Source organism: Pristis pectinata, chromosome 13 (genome assembly GCF_009764475.1).
Source record: "Pristis pectinata isolate sPriPec2 chromosome 13, sPriPec2.1.pri, whole genome shotgun sequence".
Lineage (NCBI taxonomy): Eukaryota > Metazoa > Chordata > Chondrichthyes > Rhinopristiformes > Pristidae > Pristis > Pristis pectinata.
Window position 1 is genome coordinate 22,852,783 of NC_067417.1, and position 13,032 is coordinate 22,865,814.

General features: G+C 38.8%; 1 protein-coding gene across 1 annotated transcript in view; it reads right to left on the reverse strand.

Annotated features, from left to right (window-relative positions):
- Positions 1-13,032, reverse strand: part of ankrd11 (ankyrin repeat domain 11) — a 131,564-nt gene that overhangs the window by 24,765 nt on the left and 93,767 nt on the right. The window contains exons 6-8 of the mRNA XM_052027986.1: positions 8,941-9,141; positions 5,993-6,135; positions 1,042-1,189 (exon numbers count right to left, since the gene is read on the reverse strand). Of these exons, the coding sequence (XP_051883946.1) occupies positions 1,042-1,189; positions 5,993-6,135; positions 8,941-9,141 (492 nt within the window). The remainder of the gene's footprint in view (positions 1-1,041; positions 1,190-5,992; positions 6,136-8,940; positions 9,142-13,032) is intronic.

Consider the following 13,032-nt stretch of genomic DNA (forward strand, 5'->3'; position numbering starts at 1 on the left):
CTGTTCTTTTTATCCATTTACCAAAACACTGACATTGCATTTTAAATACAAATGCATGAACATACACATTACGATGAACAGCAAAACCGCGAGTCATGAATGCAAGATAGTCAAACTGATGATTTACAATTTTTTTTTTTTACACAGTCAGAAGTGAAAATCACCATTGCAAAGAGTAGTTGAAGCAAATAGTATAAATGCATTTACAAGAGAGAACAAATTGATTCACGAGAGAAAGATGCATCAAAAGGGTTATGTAATTAAGAGGAGCCCTATGCAGTTTACACTATTCATTTGGGTTGGATGGTCTGTTTTAAACTGTAATTTTCTACATATGAACCAATCTGGGACTTTGAAACAAATGGCTAGAAAATAAACAATTTAGTATCAGAAATCTGATGAGAATAAACGCTTCTAACCAGATCTTTAAGCTAGTTATTAGTTATTTAATGGATGATACTTAATCAACTCTTTTGTAAATCTGAGTCTCAAGGACTAGCAAATGAAATACTGAGTCCCAGGTTTGAATGCTGAAGACTGAAATGCAATCAACTATAATGGAACCACTCATGAAAATTAATATGTTTTTAGAGATTATTAGAATCAGAAGGAAGTGAATGAGTTTGCAGTATGCACCAGCTGTTTGAAGGACTTGTCTGTTTTCCTGGTTTTCCCCCCACGACCCCACTATTTACAGTATTATTAAAACACATCCTTTTCCAAAGTATAAAACCGTATAATTTATAACCATTGCAATTTTGTGCATGGTGGAACCCTGTACTTGCGCAATACCATAGATTAGGAAGAATTTTTTATTAATCGAAGAGCCTAATGCATTAAATTGTGATCAGTCCATTTAAAGCATTAATGAAATTAATACAAATCTAATACTAGTAACACTTAGAATTCCAGTATTAAGACTCTATCATGAAAATTAAGTTTGTTTGATCAATACACTCTGCATAACAACTGCTATTATAGATTACAATCAAGTAACAAAGATTAAAGGTGTATCCATTAATAAACTCTTGCCATTTTCACCTGTTGAACTCTCATCGCTGGAGCTGCAGGAACCTTTCCCCAGTAACAGGTTCACCATGGTGGGGGAATTGGCAACTTTGAGCGGTGTCTCTCCTTTTCTGTTACTCTGATGGGGATTCCCTCCATATTTCAACAGCAACTTTACTACCTGAAAAATTGCACCCCCCCAAGAAAAAGAGTTCAGATAACATAAAAATATAACTTGACTTCAAATCAGTAGATGTTCTTCTATCAGCATTGATGAGCTGCAACTACTTAATTGAAGTAAATCTTTATGCCCAATTTGAGAGCATTGTGGTTGAGTTGCTGAATCAGCATCCAGAAGTCTGAACTGTTGATGGGGAGACACAAGTTTGAGCTTCAACACAGCAGCTTGGAAATTTAATTTAATGAAATCCAAATAAGAAGCTAATCTTTGTAACAGTGATCTTGAAACTTTCAGATATTTGTAAAACATTTCCGATTTATTAATGTCCTTCAAGCCACCATCATACATTGTTTGCTCCAGATCCACCAACGTGGTTGACGTGTAACTGCCCCCTGAAAAGCCTCAACAGGCCTCATAGTTCAGGGGACAGTAAGGGAATATAAATTCTGGCCTTGCCAGTGACACTCATCCTGTGAGTGAATAAATGAAACAATTACACAAACATTTTTAAAGGCACGTTCAGTTAGGCATGTGAGGTTGAGTCTGGAACAATATATAATTATCATGTAATGTTAAATAACCATGTATCAGAAGGGTTAATCAACACATTTTTCTCATTACTGTAGCAGTTTTAAAAGTTGTTGGTCAAGTAACCTTAGAATCCAATAATGTACTCTACCACAAAGCAGGATTATCATAGGGACTGGCCACCTCAACCTACAGTTAAACCTACCTTAAACATTCTCAGAGCCTTTTAAATATCAGACCAGGTTATTAACTGTAATTACACAAGGAAATAGGAGCAAAAGGATGCCACTTAGCCCCTCAGGCCTGGCCATTCCATATGATCACAGGCCTTAATTCCTCTAATGTGTCAGTTGGTGGTGCCAAGTTCCCCAATCTTTCCAGAGTGTATCTACTTCCTCTTTAAATATTGCCAATGACCTAGCCTCCATAATCTCCACCTTCCCCCCCACCCAAAGGTAGAGAAGTCCAGAGATACACCATTCTATGTGAGAAGTTCCTATACATTTCAGTTTTAAATGACCACCCCCTTTTCTGCAACCATGTCCCCTTGCTTGAGGCTCTCTCACAACTTAACATTTATCCTGTCATGGGCTCTTAAGATTTACGTACTTCAATAAGATTCTTCTAAGCTTCAAAGGATAAAAATCCAACTTCTATTGCCACTCATGACAGAACAAGGCTCTCATTCCAGGAATTAGCCTGGTAAATCTCTTTCAGACTGCCAAAGCTAAGTGCATCTTTTCTTAAATAAAGGAACAAAAACTGCACAGTACTCCAGGTGTGGCCTCACCAATAATCTTTACAATTGTAATAACATTTCTCCATTTCCCCAAAGCAAAAGCATGTGTCTTCCAAATTACTTGCTGCACCCATCTGTAAACATTTTGTGATTCATGCACAAGAACACCTAGATCTCTCTGTACTTCATCCCTGGCAAGTTTTCTCCATTTCTGCTTTTTGATTCCTCTTACCAAAGTGCATGACCTCACACTTCACACATCACAATCCATTTGCCAAGTTTTTGCACACTCACTGAATCTATCTATATCCCATTGTAGTCTCAATGGCTTCATGCCCTCCCAAATATTTGAGTGTCATTGGCAAACTTGAGTATCTTGCTCTCTGCTCCCTTCCTGGCACTCTAATAGTTATATCCTTCCAGCCTGAAAAAGACCCATTAATTCCAATCGTTCAATCCCTGCGAGCACATTTCTAGTATAGTGAGTCATACAACTTGTACTTTTGATACAACCTGTAATGATGAAGTTTATATTTTCAACTTTTCAAACTGGAGTCAAAATCTCAGTTTTCATGCAACCTAACGGCTATAAAGGTGTTAAGTTGATTGAACCTAAAATGTTGAATGACAATGGCAGATGGATTCCTGGTGCAAGCAAACAGACAATACGAGACAAATTGGCTTTGGAACTGCCAACATTCAGCCATTCAAACTAAAGACAGAACTAAACTTGTGTGCAACCACTGGCAACCTGAGTCATCAGTTCACCCCATTGATGGGCTCCCCAGAACTACATTGGGGATATCACCATTCATTTCCTATCCCAGGTGGATACAAGACATTTCATTTCAATGAGGCCAGCAGGTCACAGATTTAGAAAGCAAAGAGGGAGATGAGTTTTTGTTTAATTATTTTGCTTTAATGATTTTTAAATGTTGCATAGTATTAGCTTTATTTTTTTTAAATATTAAAAAATTATTAACCTTGAAGTAAATGTCCAAGAAAGTCAGAAACAATTAAAGGCTACTTAAGTCAGTGATGGCATTGGAATGAAGCACCACCTTCTGTTTTGGCTTCTGTCAAATTCATCGGTTATTTTGTGGGTGGGGCTCTGCATGATGCCATCTGCATCCCATTCGGATCACACCACTGAGGTTGCAGGTGAGGAATGCCATCAAAAAGCCTTCACACCCAGTCCTTGTAGGTGTGGACACAAGGATCCCAAGAGGCAATTTTGAGTAGCCTACCAGGTTTGGCACAATCCAGTGATGCATTTTGCAAAGTTAATTTAAAACATATGCTAATCATGTAAATAACAATGTAACTTATCAATGCATGGAGTTTATTTATCTTCACATCAAAATCTATTTGCATTGATTTTACAGCCAAGAAACTCTTGAAAATACACACACACAAATGCAGCAATTTCGGAAATAAAAACCTTATTTGAGATATAATACAACTTTACAAACATAAGCTCCAACAAGATTCCACCAACATTCTCAAGTTCCCCTCCCCTCTTCGCTGTTTCAAATGGTTCACTGCCTTCACAACTCCCTGGTCTACTCTCCATGTCTTGTGACACTTTCCCATGCAACTGCAGCACCCCTCCTTTCACCTCTTTTTTTCCCACCATCCACTCTTTCTTTATTAGCACTGGCCATTTCTGCCAGTCACCCATGTGTGATTTTGGTTCAGTTTTTCTCTCTCTCCATAGATATAGCCTGACTTCCAGGCACATCCAATAGTCCTGTTATTAGCAACACAACACAAACAAAGAAGCATAATCTGCTTCTAACTGATGCATCAATGCATTTGGTCTTTCCCTATCAGAATTATTGCCTTAGTTCTACCCATCTCTTCCCCACCTTCTCTGCAACTGAAAACTCTTGTTTTCTCTCTTTCCTAATTCCGACAAAGAGTCTCTGACCCCAAACCTTAATTATATTTCTTTCCACAGCCTCACCTGTTGAGTGTTTCCAGCATTTTCTATTTCAGATTTTTGGCACCTGCATTTTTATTTCAATACCTCCATCACTGGGTCAGAAACACTGATCAAGGAAATTCTCAAACACATTTCATAAAGTCTGCCTTTTTCGCCTTTTACCCTGACATTGTTCCAATCAATATTGAGGTAAGTGAAATTATCCAATATCACCACTCTATAGCTCCTGCACACTTCTGATTTCCCTGCAGATTTTCTTCTCTATTTCTCTGTTTTCTCAATAGCATGATAACCCACCTCATTTTTCAACGTTAACCAAATAGACATTGAGATTCTACACTTCATCTCTCAAGCACATCCTCTTTACTTAATTAGCACCATCAACCCATCTCTTTTTTCCTTACCCATCTTTCCTGAACACCTTGTATTTTAGAATATTGTGTCTAGTCATATTGTTCCTTGAATCATGTTTCAGTTGCCAGACTGCATGATAACACAAGCCTCATCAATCTGACCTCACTAAACTTATTCAACTTTGTGTTTACATATGCACACTCTAAAGCCATTTTTTTGCATTCCCCAGTCTCTCAGTTTGTTCCCATCCAATACTGAGCTACTTCCTTTTCTATTCCACTTCCATTCCTTATTCTTTTCTATTTTATGATGGTGCAAAGCCACTGTCATTTTAGTATAAGCCTCCTCAACCACATACGTGAACTTCCCCACAAGAGCAATAATCTGAGCTCTGTTGTTATAACCCATTCATCTTGAACAGGTCTACTCCCAATGTCCCAAGAGTCAGAAGCCCTTCCCACTGAACCATGCCTTAAACGACACATTAACCAACCCAATCTTTCTAGTTCTATTCTCACTAACATGTGGCACTTGAGTAATCAAGAGATTTCTACCTTTGAGGTCTTATTTTTTTTAAAATTCCCTCCTGGAATTTCTTACCTAATCGGTAATGACTGCAGTGGTTCACAAGAGCAGTTCACCACCACCTTTTCATCGGGCTTGGAATTAAACACCAGCCTTGCCAGTGACACCCATATCCCAAGCATGGAAAAAACAAAGCCAGCTTTTACCTACAAAAGTCTACTCTTAATATTTTTTTTTCCTTTAACACAGTAACCAAGGTAGATTTATTATTAAAGAATGTCATTGCAGTGTCAGAGGAACTTGCATCCACAAATTTCTGACTCAGAGGCAAACTTTGAACCTCAGCTAATATCATTACTCATATTCCAACAATGTGGTTTCTGGAAAGGGTATTTATGTTAAAAATGATGTAGAACATTGAATGGGAGGAGTTTGAGATATGTTATTGGCAAATCACAACATAAAGAGGAACATAAAAAATGTGCAAATTGGTGCAGGTATTTTAGTGGGAGGTGTGGATGAGGGGGCAAAAAAAAAAGGCCATGCAGAGATGTAAACACCGTAAAAACAAAATCCCGATCAGTACAAAAATGAAGATATTCTACATGACACCTTCCTTAGTAGTTCCAATCAGAATTCTTGTGTTAATAATCAATGTATTTATCAAAATCAAATAACAAAACCTTCAACATAACTATCAACCCGAACAGACCTTGCGGTGACCATTGTTCGCTGCATCATGGAGAGGTGCATCATCATCTAAGCCTTTCGTATTGACCTCAGCACCTGCTGCAAGGAGTTGCTTAGCAACATCATAGTAACCCCTATTACATGCTTCATGCAGAGCGGTCCAACCTGAAAATAAATCAACACAACCCTTAAATATCCTGATAAACATTACTTGTTTATTCAGTGTCAGTATATTTTATTTTAACAAATAGTCACAGTAGTTCAAGTGTTCAGATTTTTAAAAAATCCTTACAAAAACTGCCCTTTCTAAACAAGCATGCAATTATCAATAAATTAGAATTTGGGTTCAAGTTTGCTGGCAGTGGAATAACTGTCTGTGTTTGTTATTTTCATCTCCTGAGATTCTCATTTTCATTGTTATTTGCTACTCTTATTTGCCCCATAGTCTTCATTACTTTTTACCCAACATTACTTTCCATCATCTATCTAGTGATGTTATGTCAAAGGATTCAGTTGCCAAAAAGGTGAATAGCAGATATACTTGGAATTATGAAGAATTCCAACACTATGGTTTCTTTTGTGGTGTGAATTGGCCTGAGGTGGAGGTGCATATAGTTATGGATTGGTTACAGATTACTAGTTAGGATAGAGTTCGGATGACTTAATTTGAAAAGTTAAACAAGAAAACAAAAAGCAACCTCATGCTACCACAGCAGTCAAATTCCTAGATTATCGCCCACTGTGATTAGTGTAATTACAGCACTTTGATTATCTAATACATTTTTTAAAACTGTTCATGTAATCACTGATGATTTCCTCCATTTAAGAAAACTGGCGATAATGCTGACCTATAGGTTATTTAATGAAACTGAATGCTACGAGATGCTAGCAAATGTAGAACTCTGGATGCAGATTTGTCTTATAACATTAATGTATGCAGATCATTGAGGGGAAACTGCTTTTTTTTCCCCCAAAAAAGTTATTGGTTCATGCAAGATCGGGTAAAATTCAAAAGTATTGTGTTAAAGAAAATAAATGGATTTTTTAATGTCCTCAACAAAGATGTCTTTAGCATAGGTTATTTTCTAAAGTTTTTCCACTTAAACAAGTCTGAACCGGGAAAATATAGGACAAAAACCTTTAGCTGAAACTGTTTGCACAGTACTAAAAATAAACCAGTTACCTACCATTTTCTTAGATTAGTATCATATAGGATTCAAAAACACATTTTTCCACTTCCTCAATTTTCTCCTCCTACTGCTTATAGAGGAATGGTTAAAAGGAAGGTACAGTGGCATGCAAAAGTTTGGGCACCCTGGTCAACATTTCTGTTACTGTGAATAGCTAAGCAAGTAAAAGATGACCTGATTTCCAAAAGGCATAAAGTTAAAGATGACACATTTCTTTAATATTTTAAGCAAGATCACTTTTTTATTTCCATCTTTTACAGTTTCAAAATAACAAAAAAGGAAAAGGGCCCAAAGCAAAAGTTTGGGCACCCTGCATGGTCAGTACTCAGTAACACCCCCTTTGGCAAGTATCATAGCTTGTAAACGCTTTCTGTAGCCAGCTAAGGGTCTTTCAATTCTTGTTTGGGGGAGTTTCGTCCATTCTTCCTTGCAAAAGGCTTCTAGTTCTGTGAGATTCTAGGGCCGTCTTGCATGTACTGCTCTTTTGAGGTCTATCCACAGATTTTCGGTGATGTTTAGGTTGGGGGACTGTGAGGGCCATGGCAAAACCTTCAGCTTGTGCCTCTTGAGGTAGTCCATTGTGGATTTTGAGGTGTGTTTAGGATCGTTATCCTATTGTAGAAGCCATCCTCTTTTCAGCTTCAGCTTTTTTTTTTACAGACAGTATGATGTTTGCTTCCAGAATTTGCTGGTATTTGATTGAATTCATTCTTCCCTCTACCAGTGAAATGTTCCCTGTGCCACTGGCTGCAACACAAATCCAAAGCATGATCGATCCACCCCCGTGCTTAACAGTTGGAGAGGTGTTCTTCTCATGAAATTCTGCACCCTTTTTTCTCCAAACTTATCTTTGCTCATTGCGGTCAAAAAGTTCTATTTTAACTTCATCAGTCCACAGGACTTGTTTCCAAAATGCATCAGGCTTATTTAGATGTTCCTTTGAAAACTTCTGACGCTGAATTTTGTGGTGAGGACGCAGGAAAGGTTTTCTTCTGATGACTCTTCCATGAAGGTCATATTTGTGCAGGTGTCGCTGCACAGTAGAACAGTGCACCACCACTCCAGAGTCTGCTAAATCTTCCTGAAGGTCTTTTGCAGTCAAACGGGAGTTTTGATTTGCCTTTCTAGCAATCCTATGAACAGTTCTCTCGGAAAGTTTTCTTGGTATTCCAGACCTCAACTTGACCCCCACCATTCCTGTTAACTGCCATTTCTTAACTACATTACGAACTAAGGAAACGGCTACCTGAAAACACTTTGCTATCTTCTTATAGCCTTCTCCTGCTATAATTTTCAGAGTGCCAGGCAGCTGCTTAGAGGAGCCCATGGCTGATTGTTGGGACAAGGTTTGAGGAGTCAGGGTATTTATAAAGCTTTGAAATTTGCATCACCTGGCCCTTCCTAATGACGACTGTGAACAAGCCATAGCCCTAACAAGCTAATGAAGGTCTGAGACCTTGTTAAAAGTTATGAGAGCTCAAATCTCTTGGAGTGCCCAAACTTTTGCATCGTGCTCCTTTCCTTTTTTCACTCTAAAATTGTACAAAACAAAAATAATACACTAATCTTGCTTAAAATGTTGAAAAGAATGTTTCATCTTTAACTTTATCACTTTTGGAGATCAGTTCATCTTCTACTCACTTAACTATTCACAGTAACAGAAATTTTGACCAGGGGTGCCCAAACTTTAGCATGCCACTGTAAGTTGCTACATCATTTACATTTCTCTCATTGTAAGTTTTCTAAACAAAAAGTACTGCTCACTTGATACTTTTATTACCTGCAAAGTCTTTCACATTTACATCTGCACCTTCACTTATGAGTTCTTTTATGCGACGTGCATCTCCTCGAATGGCAGCTCGGTGAAGTCGTGTCTCTCCACGTTCATTTCTCTTATTTACTTTGTCTTTGGTTTTGGAGGCAGAACTTGGTGTTCTCTTTTGTCCAAAAATCGACTGCGAGGGGTGCTTTGGGGTACGATCTGTGCACAACATAACTTTGTTTATTATGCACCCTGGCTGCATTAAAATTAGAAACTTTTGATTTCTTGAATAACAATGAAATAATATTGCTCCTCATTTCAGTCACCTGAAAGTTACTGCAATCTCTTTAGTTTAAATATATTGAACCTTGTGAATATTTGATTTCACCTATCAATGATAATATTTAGGAGCTTGGCCAAAGTGGATAGTATTCAACTGAGCCACAGGAGAACAGTATTACACATAGACAAAATATCTAGTGAATATGTGAGTGTGAATTATGTAAAGTCAGAGAACCAGAGATGTGAATACAAGGCGACAGAGCAATACGAATAAGGACTGGAATGTATTGGGAGGAACTGAGTGGAAAGAGGCAAAGAAATGAGAAAAAAGGCATTGAGAACATAACAGAGACACAATTAATGGATTTAGGGTGCAATGTGGCAGCTAATATGGACCTGCAAATGTTCAGAGGGAATCCTGGTTAAAGCAGCATAGCAGAATGTAAGAGAAGCATATTCAGTCACAAATGGAGAACCAGGAAAACACAAAGTGCAACAGCCCAAAAGTTAAGATCTGAGGCCCTCTTGTGAGATAATGTATATTTGTTAACAATACAGTTTGTTGTATCCACAACATTCTGCTTTCGGGGTTACAATCTGAAAGAGCCAAGATTTCTTTCTGTTATCACAATTGTCACATCAATTGCACATTCCTCCAAACATTTTGCCACAATTCTAATGTTCAGATTTCTCCCTCTATTTACAAAACTATCTTCATGAGTGAAAATAAAACACGTGTCAATCTGAAGAACTAATCCAGACAGCAAATGCTTTAAAAACAGCACATACTATGGACCTCATGACACAGCCTAATCTTCAGGTTAAGATTATTCATGATTGTCTGAAATGCAAGGAGCAGGCTTTTATCAATAAATGAGCTGCTGGAGGAATTTTGACTGTCCATTTCTCTCCACAGATGCTGCTTGACCCACAGAGTTCCTCCAGAAGCTCACTTATTGCTCCAGATTCCAGCATCTCGTGTGTCTCCAGGCTTTGATCAATGTTATTTTGGCCAAGCTGTGGAGTGAATGGGAGGAAGAAAAGCAGCCAATGTTAGAATTAGCAGAAGTTCTGAACAAGTGCAACAAAATCAGTATTGGTGAGTATGGAAAACTGAAGATGGAAAAGCTGGAGGATGCTCTTACCCAAATGAAATTACAATACATTGGATACATGTTGGAAAAACTTGACCTATCTTTGTGCCAAATACCATGAACAAGTATTGGTTTGAAATAAATTAGGATTTTATTTCTTAATTAATAGTGCTTCTAGCAATAGATGTACCACATGGCAAACTACCCACAACTGTGGAACAGCTTCTGATCAATTTTGGCCTGAATACCATTCTGTGGACCCAATATGCAACAGAACGGTTATTGCATGTGGTGAATGAATGAGAAAGAAAAAGTCAACTGAAATAAGAATGCATTAAGAGGATTGGAGAGTAATATAAAGGATTGAAAAAAATCAGATACCAAGAGTAGAAGGTCATGAGAGAAATAAAGAGGGGGGCCCAATGGCAACAATCTTCATTTGTATACCACTCCGTCACAGGAGGACAGATTGCATAACAATGAAATAGGGAAAGGAAAGCACAGGTGAAGAGGAGGGGATATTCACTGGTTTGGATGGATTACAAATGAAAGAATTTGGAGAAGACAATAAGTGGAAGGAGGTGATGAAAGAATTTCAGAGACTTAAGTATTGATGGACATGAGCAAAAACAAGAGAGAAAATAAGCCTTTGTCAACCGTGGCTGACAAGGGAAGTCAAAGACAGCATAAAAGCAAAAGAGAGGGCATACAATACTGTACAAATCAGTGAAAAGCTAGGGGATTGGGAAGCTTTTAAAAACCAACAGAAGGTAACTAAAAAGTAGTAAGGGGAGAAAAGATGAAATATGAAGGTAAGCTAGCCAATAATATAAAAAGAGGATACCAATAGTTTTTTTCAGATATATAAAGAGTAAGAGAGAGGCAAGAGTGGACATCAGACCGCTGGAAAATGATACTGGAGAGGTCTGATGGGGAACAAAGAAATGGCGGATGACTGAATAAGGTGGGCAAGCTGTTTGAAAGGATTCTAAGAGATAGGATCTATGAGCATTTAGAGAATCATGGACTAATTAGGGACAGCCAGCATGGCTTTGTGAAGGGAAGATCTTGCCTCACAAGCCTGATAGGGTTCTTTGAGGAGGTGACCAGGAAGATTGATGAGGGTAGTGCAGTAGATGTGGTCTACATGGATTTTAATAAGGCATCTGACAAGGTTCCACATGGTAGCCTTCTTCAGAAGGTCAGAGGGCAAGGGATCCAGGGAGGCTTGGCCGTGTGGATTCAGAATTGGCTTACCTGTAGAAAGCAGAGTGTTGTTGTGTACGGAGTGCATTTGGATTGGAGGGCTGTGACTAGTGGTGTCCCACAGGGATCGGTTCTGGGACCTCTACTTTTCGTGATATTTATTAATGACTTAGATGAAGGGGTGGAAAGGTGGGTTAGCAAGTTTGCAGACGACACAAAGATCAGTGGTGTCGTGGATAGTGTGGAGGGCTGTCGAAGCTTACAGAGGGATATTGATAGGATGCAGAGCTGGGCTGACAAGTGGCAGATAGAGTTCAATCTGGAGAAGTGTGAGGTGGTACACTTTGGAAGGACAAACTCTAAGGCGGAGTACAAGGTTAATGGCAGGATTCTGGGCAGTGTGGAGGATCAGAGAAAGTTGCCTCACAGGTGGATCGGGTAGTTAAGAAAGCTTATGGGATGTTAGCTTTCATAAGTCGTAGGATCGAGTTTAAGAGCCACGAAGTAATGATGCAGCTCTACGAAACTCTGGTTAGACCACACTTAGAGTACTGTGTCCAATTCTGGTCACCTCATTCTAGGAAGGATGTGGAGGTGTTGGAAAGGGTGCAGAGGAGATTTACCAGGATGCTGCCTGGATTAGAGAGTATGGATTATGAGGATAGACTAAAGGAGCTAGAGCTTTACTCATTGAAGAGGAGGAGGATTAGGGGAGACGTGATAGAGGTATACAAAACATTAAGAGGAATAGATAGAGTGGACAGCCAGCGCCTCTTTCCCAGGGCACCAATGCTCAATACAAGAGGGCATGGCTTTAAGGTAATGGGTGGGAAGTTCAAAGGAGATGTCAGAGGGAGGTTTTTCACCCAGAGAGTGGTTGCTGCATGGAAAGCACTGCCTGGGGTGGTGATGGAGGCTGATACATTGGTCAAGTTCAAGAGATTGTTAGATAAGCATATGGAGGAATTTAAAATAGAGGGATATGTGGGAGGAAGGGGTTAGGTAGTCTTAAGCGTGGTTTGAAGGTTGGCACAAGATGGTGGGCCGAAGGGCCTGTATTGTGCTGTATTGTTCTATGGTTCTATGAACCTGATAACCTATGACATCAAAAGGCAGAAGAGGTCCATGAGAAACAGAAAAGCAAGTTGGGCACGATCACACAGGTTATTGCCCATGACAGACCACGATAGCCAAAATATCTAGGGATGGGGCTTTGTTACATGTGGAAGTTGCCAATGCCTTCAGTAGTTTTTAAATGTCTCTAACATTCAGTGATTTCTAAAATTTATTAAAACTGAAGTAAATAATTTTTTAAAACAATGACACACTCTGATACCATCAGGAAGGCCACTGAGACACATATTGGCCTCCTAATTAGATTTTAAAGATTCTATCAGAAAACATTGGAAGCACTTAGCAAATCAGGCTGCATCTCTGTGGAGATATACCATCAACATCTCAACCATAACTATTAAATATTATAGACAATCAGTTTTAAATGAATAACATGATGGAAAGGACACAGAAT